Source organism: Hippopotamus amphibius, chromosome 12, assembly GCF_030028045.1.
Source record: "Hippopotamus amphibius kiboko isolate mHipAmp2 chromosome 12, mHipAmp2.hap2, whole genome shotgun sequence".
NCBI classification, from domain to species: domain Eukaryota; kingdom Metazoa; phylum Chordata; class Mammalia; order Artiodactyla; family Hippopotamidae; genus Hippopotamus; species Hippopotamus amphibius.
The window spans coordinates 32300845-32316948 of NC_080197.1; the positions used below are offsets into that span (position 1 = coordinate 32300845).

Genomic DNA, 16104 nt, shown 5'->3' on the forward strand with positions numbered 1-16104 from the left:
AGAAATGCAAATCAGAACTACAATGAGGTATCACCTCACACCAGTCAAAATGGCCATCATTAAAAAGTCTACAAATAGGGACTTTCCTGGTGGCGCAGTGGTTAAGAATCCGCCTGACAATGCAGGGGGCATGGGTTTTATCCAGTTAGATCCCACGTGCTGCAGAGCAACTAAGCCCAAGCATACCACAACTACTGAAGCCCAAGAGCTCTAGGGCCCACGTGCCACAACTACTGAGCCCACATGCTGCAACTACTGAAGCCCATGCGCCTAGAGCCTGTGCTCCGCAACAAGAGAAGCCACCACACTGAGAAGCCTGCGGACTGCAACAAAGAGTAGCCCCCACTTGCTACAACTAGAGAAAGCCCACATGCAGCAACGAAGACCCAACACAGCCGAAAAGAAAAAAAAGTCTACAACTAACAAATGCTTGAGAGAGTGTGGAGAAAAAGAAGCCCTCCTACGCTGTTGGTGAGAATGCAAGTTGGTGCAGCCACTATGGAAAACAGTATGGAGGTTCTTCAAAAAACAATTTGAGACAAAAATTGAGACAAAAAGATTCATTTCTTTAGAAAACTAAGACATTCACCTCTGTATATGAATGCAACATGAGACCCATGGATAAGAGTTTGGAGTTATCTATGGACATCAGTGTGGACATCTAAGGGACTCCCCAATGAGCTCAGATTTCAAAGAGACACAGACAAAAGATGGACAAAAAGATATGTAATCCTAAAATGATGACGTGGTTCTGTAACATCAGTGTCAGCAAGATTAAAGACCCAAATAAACTGAAGCTTGCTCCCCCACGTCTCTCCCCCTCCCAAATTGCTAAGGACAACAAAAATAATTTCATGCTTAGGGTCAAAAGAAAATTAAGGAACACCTAGGGCCACTGTATGGTGTCAGTGATAAAATATTAATGGATGACACATGGAAGAAAAAACAAATTTTATTGGCCTTCAAGGAAAGCTAAATTTATTATCTTAAAAACAAATCAGCAAAAGGATAGTAGAAAGGGCTAGGAGTTAATAGTGTGACGGAAGTATCTGGACTTCCAGTGGGTGTGCCATGAACTGACACTTTAAAGTACAAAGGGGAGGAGATGAGATCACTATAATACAGCTGGTTGCCTCCGAGGAACTAGTATATCTTCTAATTAAGAAGTTCTAAGGTAAAAAATTCATTTAATGGAATCTCTGAACTCCATTAGGATAATAGTAACTTTAAGGATTTTAAGCTACAGCATTTTCCCTTTAGCAAAATGTTGGCCAAAGTTTCCTGTTAAATTATATTATTTTAACTTTCTATAACTTCAAGTAGTACCTAAGAAGAGAATACTTGAAGTATTTTGTACTGCAAACTGGCAAGCAAAATGCTAAAATGAACACCAGTAAATCCAGTCCCAGTTTAAAATATGAGTGGAAATCTGAGGTCTCATTTTTTGGTGAAAAACATAATCAAAGCCAATCTTAAGTAAATCTCTCTCACCTGTTTGTAGGCATAAAATTCTTTGTGTGCTTGATGTCTTAGCCTAAAAGACAGAAATGAGCAATGCAACATTGAGATTTCCATATAAGAATTTGACAAAAATTTAAAAACTGCTTATTTTGGGTATTAATGTATATCACATATGGTTTAAAATCCAGAATCTTTATTCTAGAATATACTCGAATGACATCTGTTACCATGTTATGAGAAAGTGACCAGTGAACCAAAGAATGTTATCCAAATATATGAGTTCAAGTGAAATCTCATTAAAACAAAATCTCAAATATTTTAATGAAGCCTCAATTTTTTATTTTGATGACAGTCCACTTATTTCAATAATATTTACTATATCACATTTTTCTTAATTAAAAAACTGAAGTATCAATATAAGACATCTAATAGTGTACAAAAACCTCAATACAGATAAATATTAAAAAAATAATTATACACACCAATGTAACTTTCACCCAGATCAATATATAGAACATTTCCAGCATCCCTGAAATTACTCTTCCCAATTAATATTCACAACTAAAACTATCCTAATTTTTATCATTGTAGATTAACTATGCTTGTTTTTGAACTTCATATAAATAGATCATTTGGTATATATTCTGTGTTGGCTTCTTTCAGTCAACAATTACTTGTAAAATTCATCCATGTTGTTGAAGTAATTATATTTTTGACTGAGATATAGTGTTCCATTTTATGAATGAATATCAAACTATCCATTCCACTGTTGACAAATATTTAGGTTACTTCCAGTTTGGGGCAATTATGAACAAAGCTGCTACACAAATTTTTCTACATGTCTTTTAGTGGACATATAGACTCACTTCTGTTGAGTATATACCTAGGAGCAGAACTGCTGGTCCAAAGTGCTTCTACCAGTTTTACTCCTATGGGCAGTGCATGAAAGTTCTAGTTGTTCCACATCTTTGCCACACAGCTCAGCAGGGTCAGTTTAAAAATTTTTAGCCAGTCTGGTGGATGTTCAGTGGTATCTCATTTTGGTTTTAATTTTGCATTTCCCAAATGATGCTTAGGACCCTTTCATATGCTTATTGCCCATTTGGATATCTTCTTTTACGAAATGCCTGTTCAAGTCTTTTGTCCATTTAAGAAAATGGGTTGACTACCTTTTTCTTATTGATTTGTAGGAGCTCTTTAAATATTTTACATACAGGTCCTCTGTTGGGTACTGCAATACTCTATGGCTTGCCTTTTCATTCTCTTAATGTTATTTTTTGATGAACAAAAGCTTGTAATTTAAATTAAGTCCAGTTTATCAACTCTTCCCAATAATGTCAGTTCTTCTTGTATGCAATTAAAGAAATCTTTGCCAACCCACAGACCATGAAGATAATCTCTTGTGTGTATCATGAAAATAATTTGTTATTTTACCTATCACATTTAGGTCTAAAATCCATCTGAAATTAGTCTTTATGTATGACGTGAGGTAGAGGTCAAGGTTCTTTTTATCCACATGCAGATTTTCATTTGACTCATTTATTGAAAAGACCCTTCTTTCCCCATTGTGTTGCAATGGCACATCTGTTGTAAGTGAAAGCAATATGTGGTTCTGTTTCTAGAGTTTCTGTTCTGTCCCATTGATTTATTTGCCCATACTTGTGTACTGGGTTGAACAGTGTCCCCTCAAAATTAACGTCAAACTGCTATTTCAAAATGTAACCTTATTTGGAAATAGCATCTTTGCAGACTGTTTATTAGTTAAAATGAGGTCATATTAGGATTAGGGTGGACCATAAATCCAACATGACTATTGTCCGTAGAAGAAGAGGAGGAGATACACAGAGACACAGGGAAGAAGGCCAGGTGAAGACAGAGGCAGAGACTGAAGTGATGCAGCTATTACAAGCCAAAGAACATTAAGGATTCCAATAATCACCAGGAACTAAGAAGAAGCAAGGAAGGATCCTCCCTTAGATAGCCTTCAGAGGCAGCATGGCCCTGCCAACACCTTCATTTTGAACTTCTAGCTTCTCGAACTGAGACATTAATAAATTTCTGTTGTTTTAAGCTATCCAGCTTCTGGTACTTTGTTACAGCAACCCTGGGAAACTAATGCATCTTGTGTCAATGCCACGCCAAGTTTAAAAAAAAAAAACTTTATTTTGAAATAATCTTAGACTTACAGGAAAGTTGCAAAAAATATCAGAGTTCACATATGCTTCTCTCTCCAATTTTCTAACATTCACATCTCACACAACCATAGTGCAATGGTCAAGAGCAGGAAATTAATACTGATATTTTGATATTAATACTCATATACTATTAACCGAACAGACTTTATTTGAACTTCACCAGTTTTTTTCACTAATGTTCTTTTCCTATCTTGTGATCCAATCTAGGACCCCAGCTTTCATCTAGTTACAGCTCCTTAGTTTCCTCCACTCTGTGACAGTTCCTTAATTTTTTTTTTCTCAGGATTTTGACTTCTCAACCATGATCACTTGGTTATGACAGTGTCTATTGGGTCTCTCCATTGTAAAGTTACTATTTTCCCCTTTGCAACTGATCAGTATCTTGGGGGAGAGACATTGAAACCATGGAAATATACTTTTTTTTTCTCAAGCTTTTACCCTGATTTTAGCATCCATCTTGCTTGCAACAATTCTGTAGTGTTTCCCTGGAGGTGGTTTTGTAGTTCCCTAATTCCTTACACATTTGTTAACTGGGATTCTTCTGTAAGGAAGAGAAGCCCCCTCTCCCTCATTTCTTTATATCAGCATGGACTCATGGATATTTGTGTTAGTCTATGGGTTATAATTTGATATGACCGTTATTTATTTTGTTGCTGAAATTAATTTAGGCTTTTAGGCCCTCCTTCAGGTTGACTCTTGTGTCCTTTCAACATGCCCTCATCTTTTCCCATGCATTTCCTAGCTCACTGCACCAAAAGATGTTACAAGCTCATCTTGTATTTTCCATGCTCCAGTTGTGGAATTAACCACTTCTTTCAAAGAGCCTTGGTTCCTTTTATTGGAGAATAATATTTGGAAACTAAGATCTGGGTGCTAGGTGAACAGCACTCTATTTTAAGTACTGGAGCTCTACAACAAGTTTTGGGGTCTGGTAGTGTAAGTCCTCAAGCTTTGTTCTTCTTAACTATTTTGGCTATTCATAGTCCTTTGTATTTCCATGTAAATCTCATGAGCTTATAAATAGCCACAAAAAACCTGCTGGGATTTTGACTGAGATTGTGTTTAATTTATAGATCAACTGGGGGAAGAACTGACATCTTCACAAGACTGAATTTCCAACCTATGAATATAGCATACTCTATTTATTAGATCTTCTCTGTACACATTTCTACATAGAATACTTACATATCCTTCATTAAATTTATTCCTAGGTATATTTGGTAATTTTTGATCTACCATAAATGGTACTTAAAATTTTTTTAATTTTCTAATTCTTTGTTGCTACTACGTAGAAAAAATCAATTTTTACATATTGATCCTTTATCTAGTGACTTGCTAAGTTCACTTATTAATTCTAAAACGATTATCTGCAGAATCTTTTGGATTTTTAAAATACACAATTATTTTCTCTACAAAGAATAACAGTTTAAACTCTGCCTATTCAATCTTCACATATTTCAATCTATTCTTTATTTCACTTCTTTTTTTCCCCCTCCACTGGTTAGGACCTCCAGTACAATATTAAATAAAAGTGGTGAGAGTAAATGTCCTCATCAATATGTTACTCTTAGATACGATGTTTTCTCTAGATCTTTTGTAGATACCCTTGATTCAAATAAAGTTCCCTTGTATCCTAGTTTTAGATTTAAAAAAATCATGAATAGGTATTAATTTTTGTCAAGTGCGTTTTTCCCCATCACATTTTTCTCTTTTTACTGTTAATGCGGAATACTACATTGGTTGGTTTTTGAATGTTAAAACCACCTTCATTCCTGGAACAGAACTCCACTTGGTTGTGATGTACCACCCTTTTGTATATCCCTGAATTTGATTTACTGATAGTTTGTTCATGAGAAAGAACACAGAAAGGTCTATAATTTCCATCCTTGTCCTTATCAGGCTTTGGAATCAAAATTATCTGGCCTCATTATATGAGTTGAGAAGTTATTTCTTCTACTTCTATTCTCTGGAAAAGTCATATAAGAGTGGTATTTTTTCCTTAAATGTTTGGAGAAATTCACTGGTGAAGCTACCTGGCTTGCAGTTCCTTTGTGGAAATGCTTTCCTTATTAAATATATAATTATTAATATTTTCTATTTCTTCTTGACTCAGTTAAAAATGTTATTATTCTTTTATTTGTACTCACATAACATACAATTACCCATCTTAAAGTGTATAATTCAGTGGTACTTAGCGTAGTCACAATGTTGTGCAACCACTAGTTCACTAGTTTCAAAACTTTTTCATCAAAAAATATCTGGTACTCATTAAGTAATTGGTCCCCAATTCCCCTTCCCTAGTAATCTCTAATCTGCTTTCTGTCTCTATGGATTTGCCTATTATGGATACATTACATAAAATAAATCATACAATATGTGATCCTTCTGTGTCTGGCTTTTTGTTTAGTATAACATTTTCAAGCCTCTGCCCCAAGTATCAGTACTTCACTCCTTTTTATGGCTGAATAATATTTCACTGTATGTATATGCCACAATTTGATTATCCTTTTATCTGTTGATGAGCATTTGGGTTGTTTACACCTTCTGGCTATTATGAATAATGCTATAAACATTCTGTACAAACTTCCTTGAGGACATATCTCATTTGCCTTGGATAGATACCTAGGAGTGAAATTTCTGGGTCATATGGTAATTATATGTTTAACTTTCAAAGAACTGATGAACTCTTTTCCACAGTGGCTGCACCATTTTACATTCCTGCCAGTAATTTATGTGGGTTCCTATTTCTCCACATCCTTGTCAACACATAATTTTCCATATTTTTGACTACAGCATCCTAGCAGTTGTGAAGTAGTTTACTGTGGTTTTAATGTGCATTTCCTTAATGACCAATGCTGTTGAACATCTTTTCATATGCTTGTTGGCCATCTGTATATATCTTCCTTGGAGAAATGGCTATTTAAGCCCTTTACATATTTTTATTTATTTATTATTATTATTATATTTTTTATTTTTGGCTGTGTTGGGTCTTTGTTGCTGTGTGCATGCTTTCTCTAGTTGTGGTGAGTAGTGGCTACTCTGTCACAGTGGGCAGGCTTCTCACTGCAGTGGCTTCTCTTGTAGCAGAGCACGGGCTCCAGGCACATGGGCTTCAGTTGTGGCATGTGGGCTCAGGAGTTGTGGCCCATGAGCTCTAGAGAGCAGGCTCAGTAGTTGTGGCGCACAGGCATCATAATTGTTCCACAGCATGTGGGATCTTCCTGGACCAGGGCTCGAACCCATGTCCCTTGCATCGGCAGGTGGACTCCCAACCACTGTGCCACCAAGGAAGCCCCCCTTTACCCATTTTTAAATTCAGTTGTCTTTTTGCTGTTGAGTTGTAAGAGTTTTTTAAAATACATATTCTGGACATTAAATCCTTATCAGATATATGACTTGTAAATATTTCTCTCCCATTCTGTAGGCTGTTTCACTTTCTTGATAATGTTCTTTGATGCACAAATGTTTTTAATTTTTATAAGTCCAATTTACCTATTTTTTCTTTTATTGCTTGTACTTTTGGTGTCAAATCTAAGCCTCCATTGTCAATCTGAAGTCATGAAGATTTACCCGTTTTCTCCTAAGAATTTTATAGTTTTAGCTCATATTTAGGTTGCTGATCTATTTTTTTAGTTAATGTTTACATAGGAAATGAGGCAGGGGTTCAACTTTATTCTTTTGCACATATTATTCAGTTGGTCCACCATTTGTTAAAGAGACTATTCTTTCACCACTGAATGGGCCTGGCATCCTTGTCAAAAATCAATTAGCCATACCATACAACCCAAAGTAATCTACAGATTTAATGTGATCCCTATCAAATTACCCATGACATTTTTTTTTTTACAGAAATAGAATAATCCTAAAATTTATATGGAACCATAAAAGACCCAGAATTGCAAAGAAATCCTGAGGAAAAAGAACAAAGCTGGAGGCATAACCCTCCCAGCCTTCAGACAATATTACAAAGCTACAGTAATCAAAACAGTGTGGTATTCACACAAAAACAGACATACAAATCAATGCAACAGAATAGAGAGCTCAGAAATAAACCAATACACCTATGGACAATTAGTGTTCCTCAAAGGAGGCAAGAATATACAATGGGGAAAAGACAGTATCTTTAGCAAGTGGTGTTGGGAAAGTTGGACAGCTGCATGTAAATCAATGAAGTTAGAATACACCCTCACACCATACACAAAAATAAACTCAAAATGGCTTAAAGATTTAAATATAAGAGAAGACACCCTAAAACTTCTAGAAGAGAACATAGGCAAAACATTCTCTGACATAAATCGTAACAATGTTTTTTTTTTTTTTTTTTTTTTTTTTTGGCACACGGGCTTAGTTGCTCCGTGGCATGTGGGATCTTCCTGGAGCTGGGATCGAACCCGTGACCTCTGCATTGTCAGGCAGATTCTTAACCACTGCGCCACCTAGGAAGCCCAGTAACAATGTTTTTTTATGTGAGTCTCCCAAGGCAACAAAAATAAAAGCAAAAATAAACAAATGGGACCTAATCAAGCTTATAAGCTTTTGCACAGCAAAGGAAATCATGAACAAAATGAAAAGACAACCTATGGACTGGGAGAAAATATTTGCAAATGATGTGACTGACAGGTGCTTAATTTCCAAAATATACAAACAGCTCATACAACTCAATAACAAAAAAACAAACAACCCAACCGAAAAATGGGCAGAAAACCTAAATAGACATTTCTCCAAAGAAGACATACAAATGGACAACAGGTACATGAAAAGATGCTCATCATTGCTAATTATTAGGAAAACTAAAATCAAAACTACAATGAGGTACCACCTTACACTGGTCAGAATGGCCATCATCAAAAAGTCTGCAAACAATAAATGCTGGAGAGGGTGTGGAGAAAAGGGAACCCTGATACACTGTTGGTGGCAATGTAAATTGGTGCAGTCACTATGGAGAACAGTATGGAGATTCCTCAAAAAAAACTAAAAATAGAGCTACCATATGATCCAGCAATTCCACTTCTGGGCATATGACCAGACTAAACTATAATCCGAAAAGACAGATGCATCCCTATGTTCACAGCACTATTTACAACAGCCAAGACATAGAAACAACCTCAATGTCCATCAACAGATGAACAGATAAAGATGTGGTACAAAGATACAACGGAATATTACTCAGCCATAAAAAAGAATGAAATAATGCCATTTGCAGCAATGGATGCACCTAGAGATTATCATACTAAGTGAAGTAAGTCAGAAAGAGAAAGACAAATACCATATATCCACTTACATGTGGAATCCAAAATACATCACAAATGAACTTATCTATGAAACAGAAAAAGACTCATAGACAGCAGGAACAGACTTGTGGTTGCCATGGTGGAGGGGGGTGGGGGAGGGAAGTATTGGGAATTTGGGATTAGCAGATACCAACTATTATATATAGAATGGATAAACGACAAGGTCCTACTGCATAGCACAGGGAACTATATTCAATATCCTGTGATAAACTATAACAGAAAAGAATATGAAAAAGAATATATACGTATAACTGAGTCACTCTGCTGTACAGCAGAAATTAACACAACATTGTAAATGAACTACACTTTAACAAAATTTTTTTAAAAAACCTATATGGAGAGCCACAAAAGCCAAAAAAAAAGAAATCAATTTGCCATAGATGTTTGCATTTATTTCTGGACTCTCAATTCTATTTTATTGATTTATATGTCCATTCTTATGCCAGTACCACGTTTTGATTACTGTAGCTTAAAGTAAGTTTTGAAATTAGTAAGTGGGAGTCTTCCTGCCTTTTTTTCTTTTTCAATGTTGTGTGGGCTATTTGAGGCCTCCTGCAGTTCTAAACGAATTGAGGATCAGTTTTTCCATTTCTGTATCAAAGGTTATTTGAAATTTGATAGCCTGTGCAGTGAATCTGTAGATTGCTTTGAGGAATACTGCCACCTTAACAATATTAAGTCTTCCAATCCATGAAATCTTTCCATTTATTTAGGTTTTCTTTAATCTATTTCGGCAATATTTTGTAGTTTTCAGTGTACACTGTGGCTTTCACTTCCTCGGTTAAATTTATTCCTATGAATTTCATTCTTTTGGATGCTTTTATAAATGTTTCATTTACTTCCTTTTCAGATTGTTCCTTGTTGGTGTAGAGAAATATAACTGAGTTTTTGGTGTTGATTCTGTATTCTCCAAGTTTGCTTAACTTGTTTATTCTAGATTGTGTGTGTGTGTGTGTGTGTGTGTGTGTGTGTGTGTATTCTATGGGACTGTCTATATATAGAATCGTCATTTTCAAGAAGAGACAGTTTTACTTCTTTCTTTCCAATTGGATGCCCTCTATTTCTTTTTCTTGTGTAAATGCTCTGGCTAGAAGTTCTAGTACAATGTTGGATGGTAATGGTGAAGGTGGGCATTTTTTTTTTTAATGAATATCAGTGCTTTAATTTTTTTTCACTGTTTCTGTTGAGAAATCAGATCCTTTTTTTTTTTAAAGTATACAATGACATGTACCCACCGTTATAGTAACATATAGAATAGTTTCACTGCCCTACACATTCTTTGTGTTCCACCTGTTCATCCCTCCCTCTCCCCAGCCCCTGGCAACCACTGATCTTTATACTGTTTCCACAGTTTTGCCTTTTCCAGAATGTCATATAGTGAGAAACATACAGTATGTAGCCTTTTCAGATTGGCTTCTTTCACTTAGAAATATGCATTTAAGATTCTTCCATGTCTTCTCATGGCTCGATAGCTCATTTGCTTTCAGTGCTGAACAATATTCTATTATCTGGATGTATCACAATTCATTTATTCATTTACTCACTGAAGGATATCTTGGTTGCTTCCAAGTTTTGGCATTTATAGTAAAGCTTATTTCTAATACATCTGTGTGTTGGTTTTTGTGTGGACATAAGTTTCCAAATACTTTAGATATGCCATGTAGCAAAATTCTCTTTTTAAAGAAATTCATTTCTTTCTGTATATTTATGTGTGTGTGTGTGTGTGTGTATGTGTGTGTATACGTATGTGTGTCTGTAATATTTTATCTTACTCATGGGTTGTCAGCGATTTCACAAAAAAACAATCCTGACCCCCAAACCCCATTTTTTGTGTGTGGTTTACTGTACTTCTTGAATCCTTAATTTGTGAAGGAAATTTTAGTCTATGCTTCTTCCCTATCGTCTCTCAACATTTCTCTCTGGGACTCAATTTAAATGTGGTTTAGGCCTTTTTACTTCATCCCAAATGTTTGTTACATTTTCTATGCCTTCCTCTTTCCATTATCTTGCTTATTTTCTACTGACCTACTTGGCACATTACTAACATTTTCTTCTGTTATTACAGAGTATTGAGCAGAGTTCCCTGTGCTATATGGTAGGTCCTTGTTGGTTATCTATTTTATTTTATTATTATTATTTTTTTTTCTGAAAAAACCCATTTGGGCATTTATTATGGTTATCTACTTTAAATATAGCAGTGTGTACATGTCAATCCCAAACTCCCAGTCTGTCCCTCTCCACCATCCTTCCCCTCTGCTAACCATAAATTTGTTCTCTAAGTCTGTGAATCTGTTTCTGTTTTGTAAATAAGTTCATTTGTATCTTTCTTTTAGACTCTGTATACAGGTGATATCATATGATATTTATTGTTCTCTGTCTGACTTACTTCACTTAGTATGATAATCTCCAGGTTCATCTATGTTGCTGCAAGTGGCATTATTTTATTCTTTTTAGTGGCTGAATACTATTCCACTGTATATATGTACCACATCTTCTTTATCCATTCATCTGTCAATGGACATTTAGGTTGCTTCCATGTCTTGGCTATTATACACAGTGCTGCAATGAACATTGGGATGCATATATCCTTTCCAACCATGTTTTTCTCCAGACATATGCCCAGGAGTGGGATTGCTGGATCATACGGTAGCTCTATTTTTGTTTCTTAAGGAACCTCTATACCATTCTCCATAATGGCTGCACCAATTTGCATTCCCACCAACAGTGTAGGAGGATTCCCTTTTCTCCACAACCTCCAGCATCTATTATTTGTGGACTTTTCCATGATGGCCATGCTGACCAGTGTGAGGTGATATCTCACTGTAGTTTTTATTTGCATTTCTCTAATAATTAGTGATGTTGAGCATCTTTTCATGTGCCTCTTGACCATCTGTATGTCTTCTTTGGAGCAACATCTATTTAGGTTTTCTGCCCCCAAAAGTGGGCATCTTTGTCTTGTTCCTGATCTTAGGGGGAAAGCTTTCAGTTTTTCACCATTGAGCATGTTAGTTGTGGGTTCTTCATAAATGTTATTTCTTATATCAGTTTTAATGCACTATATTTTCTTCTAGGAAAGTGTCTAATTCAACTAATATTTCAAATTTACTGGCATAAAGTTGTTTATAATGTCCTTTGCAATCTTTTAAATGCTTGTAGGATTTGGCGTAGCGTCCCTCTTTTCATTTCTGATATTAGTAAATTTATGTTTTCTATTCGCTTCTTCTGGATCGCTTTCTAGAGATTCATCAATTTTGTTAATCTTTCCAAAGAATCAGCTTTTTTGACTTCAACAATTTTATTACACATTTGTTTTCCAGTTCATTGATTTCTGTGCTTAGTTTTTTGATTTTCTTCCTTCTACTTTCTTTTGGGTTTAATTGGCTATTTTTTTTAGTTCCATAAAAGGAAAATTTATATCATTGGTTTTCAGCCTTTCTTGTGTGATATATGATTTTAAAACTATAAATTTCTCTTAATTAGGTCAAATTTTATTAGTAATGTAATTCAAATCATCTATATCCTTAGCGTTTTTTGTTTGTATTTTTTTTGGTCTTCCTGTTTTGCTGAGAGATGTGTGCAGTACATTTTCATGTAAAGGAACAAAATTAACTCCATTACAGTTCATTAAAATGAGGCTGGATCTGTAAATTTATTTTGCTTATTTGACTCTTTTACTTGGATGTGCATATTTTCCCAAAGCATCATTACTTCCGGCCACAGCAGGGGTCAATTTGTGTTCACCTTTTCTTCAATCCATGGCTCAAAAATTCATCCTTTCCAGAAAGTCCTACTTAAATTAATTTCATCCCTCTGATTACTCCATTACTCTAAGTTCCACTAATTACCTAATATTTTAGATTGCACTATTTTCTTTTGCATTTGCCATGCATTTAACAGAAATATCTTTTTGCTATTCCTTTCAGGAAACATACTAGTAATATACATTGTGACTTACTTGGTGAAAGGAGGTAAGAATGGGGAATATTTCCTTTTTCTTAAGCAGCTTGTTATCCATTATTTAAAGAAAAGTAAAGTAAGTACTGTCTTCAATTAAAAATTCCAGGCTCAGAAAAAGTGTTAACATTGTAAATCAATTATACTTCAGTAAAGTTTTAGGACATCCTCAGTATGCAAATCTGTCCTTGAGTGTGATTATAAAATTCTGAAATGGTTATTTTGAAATGAAACCTGAAAAATATAATTTATTATTACTTTTTAAGTGGTTAAGAGCACATGCTCTAGGTTAGACAAAACTAGGTTTGAGTCTCAGCTCTAACCAACTTTTATCTGCTTAACTATAGGAAAATTATTTAACTTCTGTAAAATAAAGATAATAAAGTTACCTAGTTTAACTGCAGTGCACAGCACAGAGTCTGGCACATAGTAAGTACTTAATAAATACTGATTCCTAAAAAAGTATCCAAGAGGGCATGCTTAACAGTGCTGAACAGAGCTGGAGAAAAATGATAAAAGCATGAAGCTTATGGCCATTACAAATCTGTAGTCCCCATGCTCAGATCCCCTACACTGCTCTTTGATTATACTTAACTCATGCTGAGTATCCTAAGCTTCCATGCAGTAGTCATTTCAAACCCTTGCACGTTCTTCAAGCTTTATCCTACCACCTCCTTCCCCATCATTTTCAACTACTTTTCAAGGAAAGAAAGAGGTCTTCAGATATGCAGCTCTCTTGCTCCCAGCCCCACATACCTACATATATACTGTTCTTCCCAGTTACCTTCATCTGTGTTAAGAAGGTATTCTCCTGTTTACAACCAATACTGCTGTAACTTTTAGGTATGTCTCTTCGCACCTCCATGATTCATTCTCTCACAAATCTTCCCCAACTAGCTCATTCTCCTTAATATTACATTTATAAATACCCCTAAATCTCTATCTTAAAAAAACCGAAACAACAAAATCCTTAATTTACAGGAAACTGCACTCCCCACCCCTAATCTTTTCTTAGCCAACATTCTTCAAAGAGGAGGTTATATTCTTTGTATCCATTTTCACCTGCTTGTCAGACTTTGTCCCATTATAACCCACCTTTCATCACCTGTGTACCTATTCTACTGAAACTTTTCTAACTAAGATTATGGATGCAAAGCTAACTGTCAAGTGTAATGGGAACTTTTCAATTCTTCTTACTAGACCTCCCTGAGAATGGCTGACACAACCGATTCAATCCACCTGGGACACCTCTCTCATGCTTTTCCTCCTGTCTCCTGCTATCCCTTCCTAGTCTCTCTTATGGGCTCCTCTTAAATGTCAATGTTTATCTAGGATTTTGTCATGGACACATTTTGTTTCACTGTATACATTCTCTTTAGGGGACACTCCTGGCTTCGACTTCCACCTCTTATTATATCACCCCCTATTTCCAGACCAGACTTCTCATAAGCTTTAGACCCACATATCCAATTGTGTTCTAGACATCTTGACTGTTACACAGGGAACGCAGTCCTCCTACGTCTGAAACAGAATCTATCATCTTTCCACCCCAAACTTGCCCATCCATTTTCTACCTCTGTGAAGGGATGGCTATCCGCCCCACTGCCTAAGCCAGAAGTCCAGAAAGATTCTAAGCTCATCCTTTTCTTGTCTTTTTTTTATGTCCAGTCACCAAATTCTATTCATTTTCACCTCTCAAATATTTCTCACAACCATCTATCACACCCTCTCTAGCTTTTCTGTCATTATTGTGACCTTATAATTTCTATTAGGTAACTCAAAAATTTCCCTCTATTTTTAGTTTTTACTCACCTGTGTTTCAAAGTTATACAACAACAACAACCCTGCTGCTCTCTTCCCCAGAGATGACCACTTTTTTCCCTTTAGCTCATTATTTTGATATTTATTTCCAAGTCTCTCAATATGTTTCTTGTGTTGCTACTTCTTGAGTTTTCAGTTTGATGCATATCTAATGACTTTCTATTAGAGACACCATTCTTTCATTTACCCAACCACATTTGCTGAGTGCCAATACTGTGCCAGGCACTGTTTGGAATACAGCAAACAGAATAAATATTTATCTGGGGACAGAGATGAATAACAAACATAAATTAGAATGTTATATGGTTCATTATAAAATAGCAATGTAAGACATCCTTCTTTCGTGCTCCAGTAGTGATCTATCTATAGCCCTACCATAGGTAGAAAATTCTATACTATGATGTTGTATAAGATTGTCGTTGGTGATGGGTGTCTCATTTAGACCTAAGTTGTGTTTCTCCAATGGTTCTGATGAGTCTGGCTGTGACTGGAGGGATCTTTCTACATGAGAACAGAAGAGCTCCCTGGGAAGGTGCTGGAGAACTTAAAGTTATATCTAAAAATGGGCTTGGGTAATATTAGAGGAGCTGAATCCATGAATCTCCAGATTAACTGTAAATGACTTGTGAAATCCGAACTTAACATGTGAAGGGTTAAAGTAACAAACTGAGATCATCAGAAAGGGAAAGCTTCTTACATCATGATTAAAATTTGAAAATGGTACCAATGACTTATAAATGAAACTTAGAATTGTTTGAATGTGACTGGTTTCTCTGATTAAACAAGATAATTTTATTTTAGTGTAGAAGATTCCCACTTATTTGCTTTGTTAGTTTAATAAAAAAAGATACAAAAAGGATAAAATGTAATACAGTGATAATGCATGAAAACAACTGCTTTTTTTTCTTTATTTCTTTACTTATTTGCTTGATTATTAAAAGGAATACAATGAGATAAAATGGTATTTCACAACTTACTTCTCAAAAAATTTTACCCAGAATCACAATTGGTATACTAGTGTTTTTCTTAAAACAAAAATGTTAAAGGATTAATTCTTTGACAAAGTAATAAAAGTTATATTATAAGTTACACATTTTAGAATATATTATATGATAACCCTTCCTTTTCTTTTTTTTACACTTTTTTTGGTATTATTTTTGTCTTTTAAAAAATAATTTCATTTCAAATATTAAATTCACAAATTTCTGAGTCAGACCACTATTTGGACAATTACCAAAAAATTTAGTAGGCCTGAAAAAAAGAAATAGATTTTAATGCTCTGAGGTCCTGTTTGTGCCATGGCTAATTCCCTAATTTAAAAAAATGCTGGATATTTACATAACATTTATCAAATGATTATTTTTTTTAAATCAAACTACTAT

General features: G+C 35.2%; 1 protein-coding gene across 2 annotated transcripts in view; it reads right to left on the reverse strand.

Annotated features, from left to right (window-relative positions):
- RNF24 (ring finger protein 24) overlaps window positions 1-16104 on the reverse strand; it is a 98057-nt gene that overhangs the window by 18983 nt on the left and 62970 nt on the right. For both annotated transcript variants that reach the window (XR_009048317.1, XM_057700856.1), the window contains exon 3: window positions 1492-1534. Coding sequence is in view for 1 of the 2 variants with exons in the window: in XM_057700856.1 (XP_057556839.1) it covers window positions 1492-1534 (43 nt within the window). In the remaining variant the exon portion in view is untranslated. The remainder of the gene's footprint in view (window positions 1-1491; window positions 1535-16104) is intronic.